At 38.3% G+C, this 17,117-nt stretch overlaps 1 protein-coding gene across 1 annotated transcript in view; it reads left to right on the top strand.

The window, feature by feature from the left end:
- Positions 1-17,117, top strand: part of TEX264 (testis expressed 264, ER-phagy receptor) — a 560,731-nt gene that overhangs the window by 146,172 nt on the left and 397,442 nt on the right. The window contains exon 2 of the mRNA XM_044076352.1: positions 12,294-13,237. Coding sequence (XP_043932287.1) covers positions 12,980-13,237 — 258 coding nt within the window. The 5' untranslated portion in view covers positions 12,294-12,979. The remainder of the gene's footprint in view (positions 1-12,293; positions 13,238-17,117) is intronic.

Genomic DNA, 17,117 nt, shown 5'->3' with positions numbered 1-17,117 from the left:
ATGACTGCAAACTAGGAGCCATAATCGAAACTCCTAACTGTGTGGGCATCCTACAAAAGGGCCTCACTGAGACAGATGCCTGGTGTCAAAGCCATGGCCTCAAGCTCAATGCCAAAAAGTGCATTGTCATCCCCTTTGGTAAAAACTCTGTACCCATAAACTACAACATAGGCGGTAGTATACTTAACACTGAAAGTGTGATGAGAGACCTTGGGACACAGGTGGACAGTAGTCTCTCCTTTGATAATCACATCGCCACAGTAGTCAGGAAATCCTTCTACGTGGCACACCTCATCACAAAAGGTTTCTCATCCAGAAAAAAAGAGGTCATTGTTCCTCTCTACTCATCACTCATTAGACCCATTATAGAGTACAATGCCCCTTTTGGTATGTACCTCACAAGACATCTACAACAACTGGAAAGGCTGCAGAAATGCCTCACAAAGAGGATTACTGGCCTCAAACATATGCCCTACGCAGACAGTCTCAAAAAAACTCCAGCTTTACTCTGTCGCATATTGCCTACTCAGAGGTGATCTCTGCCTAACATACAAAGCTATGTCAAACCCAGAGCTGTTGGGCATGCTCCCCTTAAAGAAATACCAATCCCTCCGAGCTACATGCTCTAGGGGCCTAAACCTTGTCACCACAATAAACATAACATGCCGGAGGGATAGATTCCTGTCCCAGAGACTTCCCATACTCTGGAATAAACTACCTATCTATATCAAACAAAGCTCCTCATTAGCACTCTTCAAGAAAAATCTTGATGATTGGATGGGAAATAGGAAATTCACCCGGGGATCACCTCTGTAGCTCTGCTCGACAATGGCACAGGAAAATAATTTTCTTGGGTGGCAAACCAGGGTACCTTTTTGGCTGGGCTTGTATAGGCCCCAGGGCCGATAGCCTAGTACCTACCTATGAACAAAGTGACTAATTGCTGTTAAGGGGGCTGTTTTTGGATGAAAATAGCTTGCTGTACTTTTGAGATAAATTTGTAGTCACTGATCTGGCTTCACAGTAGTAGCGTGCATTTGAGTGAAGTAAAATGGAATAGTTTATTTGGCCCTTGTGCACACCTTCGATGTCTTCATTTTAAAAATCTATTAAATGGCTGTAACTGGGTGCAGAAGTAAGTCTGTGGATAGAAATGACTGGGGGGTGTTGCAAGGTATCCAAAGGTAATACATTGGTGACAGTTTCTTTCTCTTTCTATCACAGTTGAGTATTAGCATTGTACACAGTAAATTGCCATATTTTGTGGTCTGTGTAGGATGCTTGTGATAACTGGTGCAGCAAGCAATGTCTCTAGCTCACAGTGCTTGGTTCTTTGGTTGAGCTCTTGGCTTTGGTTCCATCTTTGTGATGACTTTATGGCCACACCCGTCTATATTTCAGTTTTATCCAAGTACTGTGGTTTCCCCCAAAACATCAAGGGCATGTTGTAGGTGAATTGGAATTCCTGTAATTTGCCTGTAGGTAATTTTGCAGTGTGTGTGTCTGTCTTGTGATGGACCTCTTATGAGCGTTTTTAATGTGCATGTGTGTGCATATATGCCAGCTTTATCTGTGTATACTTGGAGTGTTAGGGAAACCTATGTAAGTGTTCTATCTGTCACTGGAAAAAATAGCAATCAAATAATTTATCTTTCAAAAATATAAGGCATAAAATACATCACAGAACATCAAGATCCTTAGAGCTTCTGGGAGTCCCCAGAGCCCTCATTTGTATACAGGGATTTTGGCATAGGCATGATAGGTGATCCTGATATGGGGGCCCTACTAAGTCTAAAACTACCCCTTTCAAAGCTGTGAACTTTGTGTGAAGCTGGAGACCATGTGGTTATTATTACACATTTTTTGATAGACAAAACTCAGAAGTGTGCACAGAGGGCTACTATATCTTATCTAGGGAAAGTGTACTATATCTTATCTAGGGAAAGTGTACTGTCTAGAAGCAGCAAGTTTGAGTACATTTATGTGGTCATAATTTTATTTTAATTGACTGGGAAAGTCTGACAGGGCAAAGCCCATTTTCAGCTGAGGCCAGGTAGAAAAATTCCAATAGATGCATTAAGATACTCATGTTAAAACAAATACATTTTGTAAAAAAAAAAAAAAAAAAGATATTACATGGAATGGTCTTAACCCATCTTAATACAGTTGTACAAAGATAAAACGGGTATGTCTTTTGTGGGAACATGTGTACTTTATGATGATCAGTTCAAAGTGTAAAACATTTAATATGCAAACATTTCACGTACAATACGTGTGCTAAGCACATAATAGATATGACTTGCAAGACATGGTTAAGGAGGGTTACAGTGTAGATGTTGGGACTACATAAACTTGAGGTAACAAGTTTGAAATAGTAGGTAAATTAAAAGAGAAGAAAGAGACATTTTATAGCCGATTCATAGGTTCCTAGGTTGGTACTATGCTATCGGCCCTAGGGCCCTATACAAGCCTAGCCATAACAATTCCCTGGCTATTTCTTTCCACACTGTTTACTTCCCTGGACCCTTGTCTAGCCGGGCGACTGACGTGATCCTTGGGGTGAATTTCTTTTCTCCCATCCAATCGTCAATGTTCCTTTTGAAGATTGCCAAGGAGGCGTCAAAAGATATTGGGGTAAGAATATTAGGGTACAAAGAGACATTGAACATGGTTAGCATGGTGTAGCGGTGTTTGAAGGAGTTGGATAAAATGGGAAGATCAGAAAGAAATTGAAATGTAAAGTGGTGATTAAGATAGGAAGGTAATTGAGTAGAATGGTTTGTTGTGAAGAAGGGGATAGAGCTGACAAAGGAAAATTGAGTTACCAACATGAGGACTCTATTCATAAATCAGACCAGAGTCTTGTATACATGAGGCTAACTTTTGTGGATATGGTAAGTACCTAACAGCAGCAAGTTGAATTGTATTATTATGGCCATTTGTTCTTTCTGTTTTGCTCCTGATCTAACATCAAAGGGGTACACAGAAGGTAGCTATCTTTTGAGGCTAGGAGTGGGGAGGCATGCATTTTGTGTGTGTGACATCAGCCACTTGATATGACAGTGACCATATGTTTGTTTCATCCCAGTCTAACACCAAAGGAGGGGGGTGCATAAGGTTTCTATCTTTTGTTTTTGTGAGGAGGGGGGAGTTGGGCAATATTTCCAGATATGATTTGTGTTTGTTTGCAAGATTGTATTTTGGATATATTAGGAACTACTGTTTAGTCAGCTTTGAAAGATCAGCTTTGGGCCTAACTTTTTTTTTTCTTTGAAAGAAAGACCAAATTTCTTGCTGTACTCATGGTTTTTGTCCAGACCATTATTGGATCAAATGGTTGGAAAAAATCCCCCAAATGTGCCACTGAGCATTCAGTAGCCCCAGACTCTCAGCTTGTCAGTTACTTCCTCTACATTTATTGCATTGCAGTAACTATGGTGGAAGTCAGTTATTGTAGTGCAGTCTTAGCCAATTAAGGTGTGTTTGAAAGTTTGGAGGAAAAATGGAGCTCTTTGTTTAGGGCTTAATTTCAGTAAGGCTGGTCTGTCAGTTCCAGTCAAATATCAGAGGTATATGTAGTCTGTCCCCATTCATTCCAGCAACTTTGCAAAGATAAGTTATGGGTGAGAATGACTGACTCCAGCTACAGATCACAGGTAAACTGTCTTTGACCTGCTGCAATATATCCATAGCCCATTCCAGTTAGACCCACCCAGCTTGGAAGTCAACAACCACAATACGTATCCCCTGTTAGTTGTGTCAGACTATATTTTCTGTAAATTTGTTTTTTAAGGTGGGCTGGTACCCTACTTTTAACCCCTGGCTAGCTTGTTCTAAAGGATAGGTGGGTTAACTTAAGGGGGAGTTTGGCCCCTTACAGAAATTAAAATAAAACAAAAATCAAGCAGTTAGATTTTATTGCTGTGTAATGTAAACTTAAGTTAAATTATATGTTTCAGTAGATGGGCATAATATTTTTGTCATGGACTGCAGTGGAATCTAATAAGGGGATGTTAGTACAACTTGTAATCAATTTTTATTAGTTTGTGGCTCATATTCAGTAAGTCCAGTTTTCTGAGCAAACGTATCCCTATATCATCTCATGTTGTCCTGTTCCTTTGCAAAAGCTAGTCTGAGCAACAAAGTCACTGTAATGTCACTGTATTTACAATGTTTTCATGGCTGCTGCTAACGCACTGTTCAGATACTCTGAGGCCTGTGGATGGGAAAGTACCACTCTTGGGACATCTTCCTGCATGTCATGTTTGGCAGATTTGTAATCCTTGAGCACTTTAATTAAAAATTTTTAGAAACTGCAAGTTTAAATCTTTCAGTCTTTGCTGCAGCCTAAAACCATCCACTGTGAAGCAGGAGGAAACACTTCCAGTCAGCCAAACTCCTCAGTCCAAGCTGTTTTTATTCTTTCAACATACAAAGACACAGATTGTGCGCTTCCATCCCCTGAAACTGGGGACTTCATCAGAATCAGGTTACTTTTGTTTTTTTATTTGTTGCAGTCTATTGTCATATTGGGTACTATCAACTCATTTTATGTTCCGTTAACCCTTTGCCAAATCAAATGCTTCTCTTTCATGGTCATTTAGTTACGTAGTGTCTGCTATTTTTATGTTTGTGTATTTTTCCAGCAGCTGCAATTTATCACAATGAGCTGTTTGTCAATTCTTTGTCAAGTTTATTTGCCATACAGTTGTGGATCGTCAAGGTTTTTATGCAGTTTTTTTTTTCATCTGATCTGTTTGTTTTGGTGTTACCAGTGAGTGAAGGAACAGGACCAAACCTTAATTTTACCTTTTCATATGACTTTTCCATTCTAAAAAACTGTTAGTTTATTCCAACAATATTTTTTTACCCTGCAGTAGGAAAAAAGTTTTTGCTTTCAGAAATATTTTTCTAGAGAGCACACATTGTCCAGCCAAGTTAGCAGCCAAAATAGCACCTCCCTGTATATCCTTGGGAAGGGGGAAGGAGAGGATAGGATCATAGGAGGTTACTAGGCTGTTGGCCTCAAGGCCTTTACAAGCCTAGCCATGATATACCCTTGTTTCCTTATAAATCAAGATATATAGTTTATATTTGCAAAGCAAATCTAAGGTCAGCACTGGCTGATTCTGTCTAAGAGGGACATAGGTGAAACCTCTGGGGTAAATTTATGATTTCCCATACAATTATCCAAGTTACTCTTAAGTAGAGTCATTGAGAAGCTCTGTTTAACATGAATTGGAAGTTTTGTTCCAGAGGAGTGGCAACCTCTGGGAAATGCAGCTGTCTCTCCAGCATCTCCTGTTAATGTCACAGGCTAGGTTAAGGTCCCTAGAGCAAGTGAGTTGTGTACCATTTGATTTGAGGATATACAGCATTTCTATGAAGGCAGGGTCTGAGACTGCTCTGTAGGCCAGCACAAGTCGCCTCGAAGCAGTCTGTACGATGCACAGTAAAAGTGACAGGGCCTTCAGTCTTGTCCATGTAGCTAGAGTGCTGAAGGCCCTGAATTTTTCTTGACGAGAAATCTCTGAGGTCTCTCCAGCTGCTGTAGGTGTTTGGTGAGGTACATACTGAAAGGAGCATTGTACTCCATTATCGGTCTGATGAGGGATGAGTACAGGGGAGTTATAACCGCCTTAGCTTTGGATGCTGTGCCATTACTTATGAGATGTGCAATGTAGAAGGTCTTCCTTACCACTGTGGACACATGATGATCAAAGTTAAGGTTGCTAGCTACATGCGTTCCCAGATCTCTCACCAACCCGTTTGAACTTGGGGGGGGGGGGATATTATTAATAATGTAATTTGCAGGGATTTCTCCTTTGCTGAAGGAGATGATAATGCATTTCTTTGTGTTAAGTTTAAGTCTGTGGCTTTGGCACCAATCATTTCAGTGTAAGCCCATTTTGTAGTATGTTGACATCATAGGGGGATTCAATGATTGCACCCAGTTTGCAGCCATCAGTGAACTTTGTAAAACACATGTCATCTATTTTTGCCTGGATTACTGAGAAGTAGATTCCAAATAGTAGGGAGCCCAGCACAGATCCTTGTGGAAAACCACTGGTAACAGGTCGGATGGTAGAGGTGGAAGCCCCAAATTTGACTATGTGTTGTCTGTGAGCTAGTTTGCTACCAGTCTGACATATGAGTTAATCCCCAGCTGGGTGAGTTTCTCAATGATGCCGGAGTGGGGGATTGTGTCAGAAGCCTTTGCTAAGTCGAGATAGGCAGCATGTACTGTTCTGCCTTCATCCAGAGCTTTGGTGACATTCTTAAAGAAGTCCACCAGGTTTAACGGGCATGATCTGCATTTAACACAGCCAAACAGGGTTAAGTCAAGAGTTTGAAGGCCTCCTATATCCTTGTGGATAAGGTATGTGATGACTCTCTCCACGGCCTTACAGATGAGGCTGGTTAGGTTTATTGGTCTATAGTTTCTAGGGTCGGTAGAAGGGCAACTTTTGTGCAAGAGGATTATAGTTGCTGTGTACCACTCAGGTGGAATGAAGCCAGTACTTAGACTGTGGTTGAAGAGAGTGTCCAGTGATTCCATTAACTCCTGTTTTGGACCATTTAGTAAGCAGCCTGGTATGTTATCTGGTCCCATAGAGGCTGCTTTTGGCCTTAGAGAGTGCGGTTATGACCTGCTCTTTGAAAATGCTAAGTAGAGGACTGGTGACAGTTATGCTTTGGTGTATGATTAGTGGGGATGGGGGTGAAATTTTTGTCATACCTGTCTGCTAGCAGGTTTGCAATGTTCTCCCATTCAGTATAAGTGGTACCGTCCACTACTAATTCGGCACAAAGCTGGGCCTTCCCTGTTAGATTTAGGATAGCTAAAGAATGTCTTGTAGTTATTAGCTAGGGGTGCTAATTTTGTTTTGTAATTAGATTTATAGGACTTTACAAGATATCTAATTTGCCTGTTTAGCTGTGGAGAGTGTTCCTCCTCTGCTGAGACGTTCCCTCTTGTTCTTTGACAGCAGTTTCTTTCTCTTGTTGTATAACCTATTTATGCTAGATGTCCACCAGGGTGGCTTGTTTTTTGTGAGGAACTTGTTTTGATCTGTTGTGGTACAGCTGAGTCTAGATTTGTATAGGTGTTTATACAGGGCATTTGTGTACACCTGTGTATAGGGGTGATTGCTGACAGTGGTGGCAGGGAGTTTGAAGCTATTTATGCCATTGCTTAGGAGTCTGTAGTTTGCTTTGGAGAAATTTTTAACCTTTTTTTCTCCTGGGGGGTGGGGTGGGGTGGTCAGGTACGATCATTACTTTGAATGAGTCCGATTTTATAATCAGACTGTACCAGGGAGGGTCACAAAGATGAGGAGGTGCAGCAATTCCCCCATGTTGGTGAGTACTAGGTCAAGGACATTAGAGCCCCTTGTGGGTGTAGTCTATCTTTTCCAGAGCATTTGTGTTAAAGTCCGGGAATCTTGGGGCAAGTGTGTTTTGTGCTCACATATATTTTCCAGTTGATGGAAGGATAGTTAGTCACCCGTAACGAGGGTGGTTGGCTGTATTCTGAGTGACTCAAGTAGGTCCAGGTAGGTGGTGTGGTTTCTGTGGTTCATGGTCTGAGACCTATAGCTAACGGTGACGCAGCGGGGGGTCTTTCCTATAGTTACTTGAACTTGGAGTAACTCTAGGGAGTCATACTATTTAACCAGTCTTAAGGTGCATTTGTCTTTAATATAGATGGATCAGTCTGAACATGTGGAAGGCATTGCAACCTTGCATAGTTGAAGTACTCTGCAGCCTTGAAACATGTCTGTGTGACTGCATGGACATCGGCATCTTCCAGAGTAAAGAGTGTTTCCGGTGAGTGCAGTTTCTGATTAAGACTCCTAACATTAAGCAACATAACCTTATGTTTGTCTCTAGAAGATATTTTTACGTCAGGAATTTTTTTTATGACATTGCCAAAAGAAGGCACTATGGGGGAGGCAGGTACCTTTGCCAGCAACCGAAAGCCAAGATATAACAGGTGGAGACCATCTCTGGCAAAGCAGCATGGTATGCCAACCATATCATCCCAGGCTGATGGATACTGGATCCCCCTGGATTTACAACAGAAGCTAAGCCAATTGTTGAAGTAATTCTTTTTTTTTTTTTTTTTTTTTTTTTTTTGTATTGAGGCATCATCCTGGGTGAAGGTAGAATGCTACTTATGGCTAGGGACATATTTACCCGAGACACATAATTTGAAACCTCAATCATGTCTTTCTTCATTTAGTCCCATGAGGTATGTCAGAAGTCATTCAGTCCAACATGAACAATGACAGTGACATAACAGTGCTGGGATATATGCGCTTGACTTTCAAGTATTTTAAGAAAATTTTTATGTTTCAGGTGGATAGCATCTTGTGGGAAAGGAAGTACACCTGAACATGGGAGAAGGCACTCTGAAAAATGGAAAGTCAGTTTTTCTATACTTGTACCTCTGACACTCCATAAAGTAACTTAATGTTGCGAAACGTGTCTTGAGTAACATTGCACTGATATGCCTTTGTTGTCTTCATGAGGGGAAAAAAGGAAGTTGTGTAAACGTCTCTCTCCGTTCTGTAAATAGGAGGATAGTGCTCCACCTTAATCCCCTTCCTGAGGAGCTGAGGGAGGGATACGGATGGATGGCAGCTCCCCCTTGCTGACCTCTACATTAAATGGCAATATTTTACAATACCTGGTACCTCCTCTTGAACTTTGTTCTAAGAGATAGCATGTAAGGTAACACATATGCACTGACAGCTGTTTGCAGTTAATACAAATCACAATTCTCAGATCAAAGTTAAGGGGGTAGCTACTGTAAAACATTCTCTAGAAAGAGTGCGATTCTGGGAGTGTGAGCTGATGCTTTTTTGACCGAAGGATGTAGGTGCATAGAAGAGTCAGCGTTATGGTATTGTACCCCACACTGTCAGATTGTGCAGAAGGGGGCGTTACCTGTGTGTTTTCCAGCAGCTGGAGAGACCACAGAGGTACCTAACCAAGAGGATTACTGGCCTCAAACAGTTGCCCTATGCAGCACAACTGAAAAAGCTAAGACTGTTCTCTGTTGCATACCGCTTTCTCAGAGGCGATCTCTGTCTAACGTACAGAGCCATGTCCAACCCATAATTGTTGAACATGCTCCATCTTAGCAAAACCAAATCTACTCGAGCTACACGCTCTAGGGATATAAACCTTAACACAACAATGAATAGAACATGCTGGAGGGATAGATTCCCTTTGCAGTGACTTCCCTTACTATGGAACAGGGTCCCGATCTACATAAGACAGAGCCCCTCACTATCACTCTTCAAGAGGAACCTTGATGACTGGATGGGTAACAGAAAGTTCACACCGGGGATCACACCAACAGCACTACTAGATAGGGGCCAAGGGTACTAGCTGCTAGTACAAGGGTCTAGGGAACTTCTAAAGGGGCGGTGAATACCGCACAATGTGGCTGGGCTAATATATGCCTTCGGGCAGATAGCCCAGTACCAACCTATGGCAAATGGCCATGATGTCCTATGCAAATGATGCACGATTGATATGCAGATTTGCCAGTGACAAAATGCATACATTAGATGTTGACAGTTGGATGTTAACAGAGAACTGGTCAGGAGCTACTGAAGGATTTGCTGCTATTTTATTTTTATTTATTTTATATTTATTCTGACCAGTGGGCAGCTTACCAAGGCATTGTTCAAATGTAAGAGATGAACTACACCTGGCCAGCAGTCAATCAGTCAAAATTTTGTGGTTCCAGTTATATGTGCCCACACCAGTACTATGGAGTGCATGTGGTCACATTGCAAGAAACAATGTAAAGCCATCAGTGATAGCTGGGCACACATGTTTGAGCCTTTTTGATGAATTCATCTGGAGAAGTAAGTACAGGGGAGACTTTGATCAGCAGTTTGCCTGTTATCTTCGTCACATAAGGGAATTTCAGGAAGCTCGCCGAAGTGAGGTTGTTGAGATGTTGCCGCCCAGTGAAGGCAGAAATGAAAATTCTGAGCTGTGCCATAGAAATCATATGGACACACTGGACGTGTTTTATTAACTTACTAGTTGAAATGTGTTTTTACCGTTTAACTCACTAGACAAAGCAGTTACTGTGTAAATTTATTTTGGTATTAAGTTAGCAATAATATTGCTGTTCCTTTAAAATTAATGTAGTTGTAGTGCTGTTCTTTCAGTAGTCCATTACCAGTTATAGTACTGTTCCTTTAAAATTAATTTTAATACTTGATTTTTTTAAAAAAATATATGTTTTGTTCAATGTTTATTTCCCTGAATAGACATGGTAATATCTGCTATAACTCAATATTCCATTTAATGTTTATTCCCCTAAATCAACATGTGGTTTTTCTGAAAATTAATTTTAAAACTTGTTAACAATTAAAACAAAGTAAAAAAAAAATCCTTGGTCAATGTCAGTACATCTTAGAATATGAGAGCATCACCTTGGGAAATGCAACTGGAAATAAAGTAGTCCTTAGATGAGGAAATTGTGCCAGTAAAGGGACTATTTAGCAATTTGTAAAAAATGCGTTTGCTTCTATATCGGAAAGAGTGAAAGAGCACTTAAGAAACCGATATATGAACATGTGTATAGTATTAAAACTAAGAATGTTAACAATGCTGTTTATAAACATTTGTTACGCAAGACCTCCCATGATGAATTTTTATTTGGCGTCTTAGAACGAGTGGAAATGGACCCTAGAGCATTGGGAGAATGTTCTGCAATATAAAGAGCTGTTAATGGCAATTTTAGATTAAATGCTTTCACTTGTCCTGGTTTAAATAATTATGTACCTACGAAACCTGTATTAAAGTATAGGGCAGCTAAATTATAGAGGCTTTCATTTTTATTTTTATTATCTTTATTCTTGATTTGACATTAATTATCTGTTTAAGGCACATATGTTTATACTTGTACAACAAACCGCAAACTGCATTTTTAAAAATTCTTATTTGTAACTATTTTTATTTTTTTTTTCAAAACCTGTTTTGTTTTTTCACAGTACATACAAACAAGATAAAATTCTTGAAAGATAAAATATTTAAGAAAAATAAGGTACAATTCAGTCATGAAAGATGTACAACAAACCTAAAACAAAACTATATAAAATATATACAATAAGTGCTACAAATACAATTTAGTATGAACAAAATTGAATGATGGAATTGCAAAGAGATATCTATAAAACCCTGATTTAAAAGGACCTTATTTCAAAGAATGAGCAAATTTAATTAGAACAAACACTCTTAACGGTCTTATTTTATTCTTTTAGAATGTGGTCAAGAAGTTGTTTCCAGTATTAAGAGCATTTATTAATATTATTAATTATAAGTTTGTGAGAGGATATATAATAGCCATGTTTCTAAATCATTATAATTCATATTTAAAATTATTTTTAAATTAATTTTCAAATGTGTTTTTAATGCTGTTTAACTTAAGTATTTGCTTATAGAACTTTTTTACAAATATTGAGGCTATTTATCATTTCCGAGTTGGTTTTGTAAGTTTTTTACTATTTAATAGTCTCATCTGTTTGGTAGAGTACATAGATATGCCTAGGTATGTTGGCTATACATGCTATCGCTTTAAGAAATAATTAGTACATACACACTTCAAAATGGTTTAATTGATCAAATGAATTTGAATGTTATATAAGGAGAAAGTTTAGTGGTTGATTTTATTCTGATGAAATTCTGAGGGGAACAGGATGAAAGTGCTTAATCTCTTAAACTTTCAATGTTACTGTTTCAGCTCCCTCCTTTTGTTTGTATAAGTGCACTTTGCGCCCGGCCACATGGTATTCATATTAATTTTAAAATTTGAACATTCAACATGCAACTACATGAATATTCATGAGGCCAGTGAGGACAGCTCCATGAATATTCATTACATATTCATACACATCAGTGGGTGTTTGATAGTGGGTAGTTTTGGGCGGACCTTGCAACTGTGCATCTCTGTTTGGTACTGCAATACAATAACACTGTAAGGTCACCTATAAAAATGGTAGATGCTCTGAATGGCATTAGACAGATACAAATGTGAATAATAATGTTTATAAAAGCTTGGACAGTTGGACAGATATTTGGGAGTGTGAATGGAGAGGTGACTGTAAGCTCAGGTGGCCTGTTTCTGCTGTCATGTACTTGGCCACTCGCACATTTATCATGAGTTCAAGGTTTATTTATAGTTATGACCCTAAAGTGTTGCAGTAGACTCTTTGACAGTTATTCAAAGCAAGATTTTCAGTATTGTGTTTTTTATATTCCAGTTCCTCTGCTGTGTGTAATTGAAACAAGAAAGTACCTCTTCTCTGCTGCGTATTGGCACTAAGCTACAGAAGACCGCCATCAAAATAAGTTGACTTGTGTGGAAGATTGAGACTTTTTTGCATGAAGAAACTGAATAGTATTTCTGAATTCATTTGCAGACTGCAAAATCATAAGGACAATAAGGTGCCCTTCCTCCTTTCCTAAAAGATCTGCATACAGAAAGCAAGCAAACAAAAGTCTGCATAAACATTGGATAAACAGTTCATTGATGTAAAAATCCGTTAATAAATCTCTGTGGAGTGACTGTGATATTTCTTTCTCAACTCCATTGGCAGCTAGTTACACTGAAGTAACTTCTTGCTGAAACTGAACCTTGTACAGCATCACGTTTCTCATTGTATAAAGTCTTCACAAAACCAGCAACATATCCATGAATAAATGACATTAAGAACATATGAATGCTCAAGTCACTTGGTACAAAGACTTCTATAATTTTTTTTCAGCATAGAAACTAATCATTACCATACTCACAGGGTTACTGTTGAGAGCAGTTTAAAGCTTATTCCATAGGCTGCTGTTAAAAGTGACTCCAGCAGCTTTGAGTATTTTTTCCAATCATAAAGAAGCTTGGAATTTAGTGCTGTTGATTTTCCTTTTTGTGTGTAAGGATTTGTAATCATTTGCAATGCCGGAGTTATTACTACTGTGCATCATCCTGCTTCTGCTGTTGATCCTACTTGTAACTCTTATGGGGTTTGCACTCTACTCTGGATTGGGAGCTAAGATCACAGTAGGGACTGGCAGCCCTCCCATTCGGAATATTACTTTGGCGTACAAGTTTAAACAAGGGCCCTACAAGAACTGTGGTGCTCTGTTTACAGAGAGCTGCAGTATTGGACCAAAACTTCGTTCCATAGGAGTGTTCTATGATGACCCTAAGCAGGTAAATCTTGGCTTATTATATTTATTTTTAAAGTAATATATTTTTTATAGTTTTAATTGTAGCAATTAAAAAGAATCCTTTAGCTGTGTGTAGGTGGGAATATTATCTGAGGTTTGTTAGCAGGTGTGGTAATGATGCTGTGGTTTGTGAAAACTTTAACCAGTACAGAACAGGAAGTGTGAACATTTGTCTACTTAACTTTTAGAATGATATTTTCAGATTTGGGTTTTCTATTTTCCTCTGCTTAATGATTGCCTGTATCACAGTTCTGATCCAATGTTTCTTAAAGATTGTGACAAAATGTCAGACCTACTGGTATATCTTAATCTGCTGGAAAATAAAACCAGCCTGCCTGAAGCTGTTGATCTTCTGTCTTCCTGTCCATTCATTGTTACTACTGCAATGAGTCACCATGTCTTTTTCTAAGGGTAAGAAAACAGCTGCTGTGTGGAAGGAGGCTGGCTTTTTTTGTGTCTTGTGTGTAAAAAAAACTTGTGTTGATTTTATCTCTGTGCATGTGGCCTTTTCATATGTTCATAGGGAAAGTTGCTGGTATTTGGTTTGGGCAGAAACAGCATGCCTTTAAACATATACATGCATACATATATTTCAAGCACAGACATTAAATGCCCTTTTGACCTGCCAGTATACCACAACAGTTGTTCCCATAATAAGTATCCAGGCTGTTCTTAAAAATGCTAAACTATCATTTGCTTTAATGTAATTTGGTAGTCTGGTTCCCAGAGAGCAGCTGATGCATGTAACAATTAGTACACTTCTTATTTCTGTAGAATCTTCTACATAGGTTGCCTGATGATTCTTTGCTATATGATAACCCCAAACATTCCCAGAGATAGCAGTCTGTAAATGTCCTATATACTCAAATAAGGTCTCCTACTCAATATCTGTATGAGACACTGTGCAAGTTCAGATAGTTTAGTTTTTCATAACTTAAAATTTCACATTCATGGGTGCCCTTGGTATATTTCTGCTATACTCTTTCCATTTTACTCATGCTTGGCTTATAAGGTTTCCATATTGTTATTCCATACTCAAGTTTGGGTCTAATGTAACTAACAATGACCTCATAATTTCTGATTTCATAGACTTTATAAATCTTTCTGTACAACCTATAGTTCTATAACTGTCGTTAACCAATTGGTTTATATGGTTAGAAAAACTCAAAGCTGGATCTACTCGTATACCTAGGTCCTTAAATGAATTTACAATTTTAATAACTGGGGTCTGTATTATATTATCAAAAAGACAGTTCAGCGAGCAGCATTTGCATTGAAAATGCCTTTCAGCAAACTGTTCATAGTGAGAGCACGATACAGTGAAAATCGGAAAATTTTCCCTTTCCTCACTGTAGTGTGATCTCTTAGTTGGTATATATAATTAGCGGGGGTATGAAGGGCGTAGCCCCCCACAAGAACAAATTAGTCGAATGTCATTTTCGATGCAAGTGCCATTCGCTGAACTGACTTTTTGATAATATAATATAGACCCCCAATCACTGTATGCTGTATTAAATATTCACGTTTCTGTTTATATCTCCCAAATTTCATGTGCTTATTTTTTTTTTTTAACAAGAAGCATCTTTATTAAATTATTACATATGACATAAGCTATCATACATTTATGTAAATGAAAACAAACAATATGGACCTGTGCAAACATTATACGTCACAAATCATACTGACATAATTGGAGTTGCAAACATTATACATCACTTACAGTCTCTCCAGTCATTGTTAGTCAAATAGTACATAGCTCATTCAAATCCTGCCTTCTTTTAAGCTTCATTTGGGAATTGTGGGAACAATACATGCAATTTGCTCCTTCCCTTTTCTGAAGATTCCAGTTCTGTCTGTTACTATATCACTACTACTAGTAAAGTTAGTTTACTTTTTGATTTCCGTTTTCTAGTAACTGTTTTTCGGAAGCCACCATAATTAGACTCGCCCAAGGCTTTACTATGTCTAGACAGTTCCCATTCTGTTTCATAGCTCAAAAAATCATTTCCTTTGTTAAACCAATTTGCTCACCTAGTATCTCCGGACAAATCAGTCTGTAGGGAATCTTTGAAGTCTGCCAACTTGACCGCACCAAAAACTGTTCCCAGAACAAACCACGATCCACGAATATGTCACAAAGAACTTCTTTTATTGAAATACAAAACGAAGGTTGAGCGCTTTCATCTACCCAATGTAGATTTCATCAGAACACTGAATATATCAAACCTTGTCTCTTAAATACTTTAAAATTCCCGCCTAAAACACCACCTGACCAATTAAACTACCATTAAGTTTTAAAGACATAAGAACATAGATTTGGTAAAACCCATATAAACAGCCTTCTAGATATTATCAGTATTAATAATGGTTAAAAAATGCCTAAAACAGCATCAAAATTCAATCATATAATAAAAGTTCTCTATCGGTGGAATATGAACCATACCCCAACTCTAATAATACATACTAGATGAATGTTTCATATAAAATATGACAAATGCATGGAGTGCATAAAAGGAACAATATCAAATGTAAGATATAATCCTACAGTAAATACTAATTGCATAACAAATACAATATATAGTTATGACCTGCCTAAATATATTGTGCATTACCAAAGTATATAAATGCCTATATTTAACAATGAAAAATTATTTTATATACATATTTGATTGAGTGTATGTGTATATATGTCTGCCAACTTATTACACTCCCAGAAAATATGTCTCTAAGTTATCTCTTTCTTCTGCATCACACTTCCAACATTTGCTGTCTACCTGAGGAAAAATTATTTGAAGTCTACTTGGGGTATAAAAATGGCTACGTAAACACTTCCATGCAAAGATCCTAAATCTTCTAGACTTTGTTGGATATTTGGGAGGCATATGTATATATAGCCCATTGTTTGTAAATTGTTTATTTAGTCTCTTTCCAATCCTTTCTAACCTCCTCTGATTCTTATAGTTATCATGCAATATTTTATATGGTCTACTAATTATTATTTCTTTTATAACGGCTTCTATTCTAGATTCTACTAAAAACTCTACCAGTGCTGGTCTTTTGCTTAGGATCCCCCTATTTCTTTCTGTTTGCCTATACTCTATCAGTCCTTGATACTGGAAGGCAGTCTCTGTCCTGCAGTCCAAATAAATTCTTGGCCTCTTTCCATTCTATTACCTTTCCCTTTCTAATTATTTGCTCCCAATACCTTGGTTCTTTAATTTTTTTTTCAATAAATTCCAGCCCCCTCTTGCTTATGGTCTGTATCCCTAAGTGCAGTCATCCCTATCGGCAGAAACTCCTTCCTTCATTCCCTTGTTGACTTAGTTCTTAGAATACTTTCTAATTAGACACATCTAAATATAATGTTCTGCATGGTTATTGTTCTCCTTGAGGATCTGCATCCAAAATCCCAGTCTCTCCTTGTTTCTTGAGCTTCCCCCTGTTTCATCATCATCCCTGTTCACTTCATATTATAGTTTTCTGCTTGTGCTATGTATATGAACCTTAAGTGTAACTCTGCGATACCTCTTCAAATTGGATAAACCCAAACTGTCTTCTTTAATTGGAAGAATCAGCTTATCCTACTTGACTCTTGCCGTCTTCCCCTCCCAGATAAAATCTTTCAGCTCTTTATTATTATCTTTTCACAACTTCTCCTCTGGTTGATAAAAATATGCCTGACCTTGTGAGTAAAACTAAAGGGAGTAAAACATTTTCACTGTTTGTATCTTGCTATCCAAATGTATATAACAGAGCTTCCAGTTTCTCAGTTTTTGTATTGCCTTTTGTTTTAGTCTCTTCCTACGTATCCTTACCAGTTCATGTGTGGGTATGTAATATACAGCTATTGTCTTTGTTTTAAC

This window comes from Protopterus annectens, chromosome 7.part0 (genome assembly GCF_019279795.1).
Source record: "Protopterus annectens isolate FY-2018-M chromosome 7.part0, PAN1.0, whole genome shotgun sequence".
Classification (NCBI taxonomy): domain Eukaryota; kingdom Metazoa; phylum Chordata; order Ceratodontiformes; family Protopteridae; genus Protopterus; species Protopterus annectens.
This window is presented reverse-complemented; position numbering and strand designations above follow the sequence as displayed.